The sequence below is a fragment of the Myotis brandtii genome, unplaced genomic scaffold, assembly GCF_000412655.1.
Source record: "Myotis brandtii unplaced genomic scaffold, ASM41265v1 scaffold165, whole genome shotgun sequence".
NCBI lineage: Eukaryota > Metazoa > Chordata > Mammalia > Chiroptera > Vespertilionidae > Myotis > Myotis brandtii.
The window spans coordinates 1,473,394-1,477,352 of NW_005356042.1; the positions used below are offsets into that span (position 1 = coordinate 1,473,394).

Here is a 3,959-nt window from a genome sequence, read left to right on the forward strand (position 1 = left end):
CCCACTGGGGATGTGCCCGCAACCAAGGTACATGCCCTTGACCGGACTTGAACCTGGAACCCTTGAGTCCGCAGGCTGATGCTCTATCCACTGAGCCAAACCGGTTAGGGTAATTAATTCCCTTTTAATGTGCACGAATTTTGTGCACCGGGCTACTAGTGGTAGATTATGTTAAAAATACTTTAGTGTGATGGATCATGATAAAAAATACTGTTGTATGCTAGGTAATGTTAAAATAGTATAGTATAGAGTATAATATAAAACACTGTAGTATAGTGGGTGATGCTAAAAGGCAATACTATAATAGAGTAGATAAAAAACACTAGAGAATGGGGGGGGGGGCAATGCTGAAACTGTAGGCTCTGCGAACACAACATAAAGAGCTCTCTATTATGATAGATGTTGTTAAGAACATAGAGTCTGAGAGTAGAGCAATATGGTAGATAATGTTAAAAAAGAGAGACCTTACTGATCGACGGGTGTGCTTGAGCCCAGCCTCCACCAGGAAGATGAGGACAGCAGCCTGAGCCAGGCAAGACCACAGATGGAAAGAACCGCGTGCCTGATGGGATCACGGCACCTTCCTGCCCTCCGGACCCTCATCTCAGCATTGATTCCAGAGACAGGATTGACACAGATTATAAGACACAGTATGTGGGGGCATCTTTGTCACAGCCACTCCACTTTCTCCACATTCATGCAGGCGGGGCCCCATCTTCTGTGTGAGTGGCTGCCCACCCAGCATGGTGTCCTACACCAAAGAGTTGCTCAGACATGTCTCCTGCATTGAATTCTGCTAGATCACTTTGGTGTGTGTGTGTGTGTGTGTGTGTGTGTGTGTGTGTGTGTGTGTGTGTGTGTTTAATATATTTTTATTGATTTTAGCGAGGAAGGGAGATAGATAGAGAGAAACATCGACTGGCTGCTTCCTGCACCCCCCTACTGGGGATTGAGTCCGAAACCCAGGCCTGTGCCCTGACCAGAAATCAAACCGTGACCTCCTGGTTCATGGGCCAATGCTCAGCTACTGAACCACACCAGCGGGGCTGCTAGATCACTATGAAGACAGTGAATCATGCCAAAGCAGAAACGGCAGTCACACAGGCTTGGTTGGCTTCCAGTTCAGGTCCCAGCCCCGTGACCTTGGCCATGTAATCTTACCTCCCTGAGCCTGGGCTTCCCCAATCTGTAAGAGCCCCAGCCCAGAGGGTCTGCATCTACATGAGGTGCTGAGGCCTGTCTTGGGGAAAGGAAGGACGATCACATTGCCCATGACGGTATGTGTGTGCTGCGGGCCCCAAGGGATATCCTTGCCACAGCTTTTTGGTGGTCCAAGGTCTGGGGTATCTCCCCGACTCTCTAAGCCGATATGGGTCAGAGGGCCCTGGAAAATTCCAACTTACATCCTTCAGAATATGGTTCAGAGAAGGGGTCCAAGGCAACTGAGGCCAAAATGATGAAACGGTTCAAAAACATCTTAGATCCTACTACCCAGGGTGGCCTCAGACCTGCAGCACCAGTCTTGCCTGAGCGCTTTTCAGAAATAGACCCTGGGCCCAGCAGGTCTGCTGGGTCTGGATCCACACATTGGCAAGACTCCTGGAGGGCTGTGTGCAGAATTGGAGGAGCACTACTGTAGGTGATGCACTCATATCTCTTCCCCCATGGTGACACAGGAAGGCGGTTCTCAGGCTATTTGACAAGCCGAACTGCCACCATCGCCCTACATACGGGCATGCCAGCAGCTGACATCCAGCATATCACTCAATCCTCACAACCTCCCTGGGACATAGGAATGTTTCAAACAACATCCTGAAAGGTAGATATCATTACTGTCCTGTTTCCTACAGAACAAACCCTTCAGCTCAGAGACAGGAAGACACCTGCCAGAGGTCACACAGCACAGACAGCAAAGGTTCCACACCCAGAACTTCCATGGGAGAGGCCTTCTGTGACATCTCCATGAATTGAAGGGAAATGGAGGCCAAAGTTGGGGTTGGGAAAAGAGGTGCTGTTCCCCTTGCTGCCGTAGGCAGTTGGCTGGCCCAGAATGCAGCCCGCCTGTCCCATACCTGCCATCTGTCCCTCCATCTGGCTGCCAGTGGAGGGAGACAGGCAGGGCCTGACTCACCTTTGTCCACTACCTCCAAGTGGATCTTTTTGACAACGGTGGTGTTGTGCTCATAGTTCTCAAAGAAGAGCAGGCGGTAGACATGGCACTCGTAGTCACCCGAGTGGTTGTAGGTGACATTTGTGATGAAGATGGACAGGTCCTGCAGGTCCCTGGTGCCCCGACTGCCGTTCCACACCACACGGCCCTCAAAGCGCTCGTCCTCCTCCAGCTGCAGCACCTCGTTCTCATAGCGCAGGATCTGCAGGCAGCGGTGGGGTCACTGCCTGGGCTCATGTCCCCCACCTAGACCTCTATTCTGTCCTTTGCCTGGACACACAGACAGACATATGGATACACACATGGGCTCAGGCAGGGAGGGCACAGCGGGGCTGGGGTCATGCCTGGGTCTGCCTCAGACCCTGATTGTGCCCCTACTCCTGAGACACACACTCACACGCATTCCCCATCACTCCCCCAGCCCCTATTCGTTCCTACACTTCCGCCCGGTCTCCAGACATCCGCCTCACTCTCGGACAGAGGCAGCCTGACCCCGCTGCTGTAGACCCTAATTCTCCAGTCGGCCCTGAAAGTGTACGGCGCCTCCTCAGCTGTAATTCAAAGCACACATCGTGTAAAGGAGGTCAAAACGTTCTGCTTCTCCTCTATGACGGCCACCCAAAACATTTTGCTGGTACAAAATAATTCCACTGTGCCAACCGTGGGCTGGGTGCATCAACTCAGTCAATCCTCACACAGACTACGAGCCGAACACCATGACCACCCTATCTTTACAGAGGAGAAAACTGAGGCTCAGACAGGCTCAGTGATCTCCCCAAGGTCACCAGCTGGTCAGTGGTGGAGCTGGAACTTGAATCCAGGTCATCAAGAATAGCACATTATTGAAAGCAAACCATCAGCCCCTCAATCCTGCCCCCACTCAGACACCTACGCTCACCCTCCCACACCCCAGGTCGGGCTCCCACACACCTTGACAAACTCCTCAGTGCCCTTCTGGCGGAAGGTCCACTCAGTGAAGGTCTCAGCGGTGGTTTCGCTGCGGCGCTTGCAAGAGATGCACAGAATTTTGAAGGTCTCCCCGTACACAGCCTCCGTCTCCGAGTCTACCTCCACACAGCCCGCCCAGGCTGAGGATACTGTGGGGACAGCAGGGGCACCTATCACCCTAGGCCATGCTAGGCTCGCGGGTTGTTGGCCCTCAGGCCCCTCGGAAACCATCTGTTTCCCCTCAATAATGATGAGGAATGGACAGAGCCGACACAGCCTGGCTCTGCCACTTTCTGTGTGCTCTTGGCAAGTCACCCATCTTCTCTGAGCCTCAATTTTCCTCTGTGAATGGTGAGGGAAGCAATCATCTCTGCTTCTGGAGTTTGCTGAGCAGATTCCATAAGTTAGGTAACACCCCAAAGCAGGGGGGGGGTGGCGGCGGGAATGGCACATAGGAGGCCCCAATCAATAGGGCTGTTACTGTGCTCAGTAACTCTGAGTATGTGCTACCCAAGTACCCCTTCTTCAGAAGGCCACTTGTTTGAGGTTCTGCGACATCTCAGTGGCGGGTCTGAAATTCCAGCTGGGTTAGAAGTTCAAGGTGGCAGTCATTTCCACCATTATTGCTCCACAAAACCAGCCAGCTCCAGAGAAGGCTGGGAAAAGGCAAAGCCTCAAAGGGAGAGGTGGGCCCTAGAAGTAGGGAAGGCCCACAAGCTCTTTCCTGCCTCAGAGCCTTTGCACTTCCAGCGGATTCCAGTTCCTCTGGGTCCCTCCTCCACATTCTTACCTGCTACCTCCTTCCTGCCCGACACCCCCCCCCCCCCCCCCCCCCCCCCCC

At 53.1% G+C, this 3,959-nt stretch overlaps 1 protein-coding gene across 2 annotated transcripts in view; it reads right to left on the reverse strand.

The window, feature by feature from the left end:
- The window catches only part of SCN1B (sodium channel, voltage gated, type I beta subunit), an 11,746-nt gene extending 8,294 nt beyond the window's left edge, over nt 1–3,452 (reverse strand). For both annotated transcript variants that reach the window (XM_014536600.1, XM_014536599.1), the window contains exons 1-3: nt 3,413–3,452; nt 3,101–3,267; nt 2,132–2,372 (exon numbers count right to left, since the gene is read on the reverse strand). In XM_014536600.1, coding sequence (XP_014392086.1) covers nt 2,132–2,372; nt 3,101–3,267; nt 3,413–3,437 — 433 coding nt within the window. In that variant the 5' untranslated portion in view covers nt 3,438–3,452. The remainder of the gene's footprint in view (nt 1–2,131; nt 2,373–3,100; nt 3,268–3,412) is intronic.
- Between the last annotated feature and the right edge of the window lie 507 nt (nt 3,453–3,959).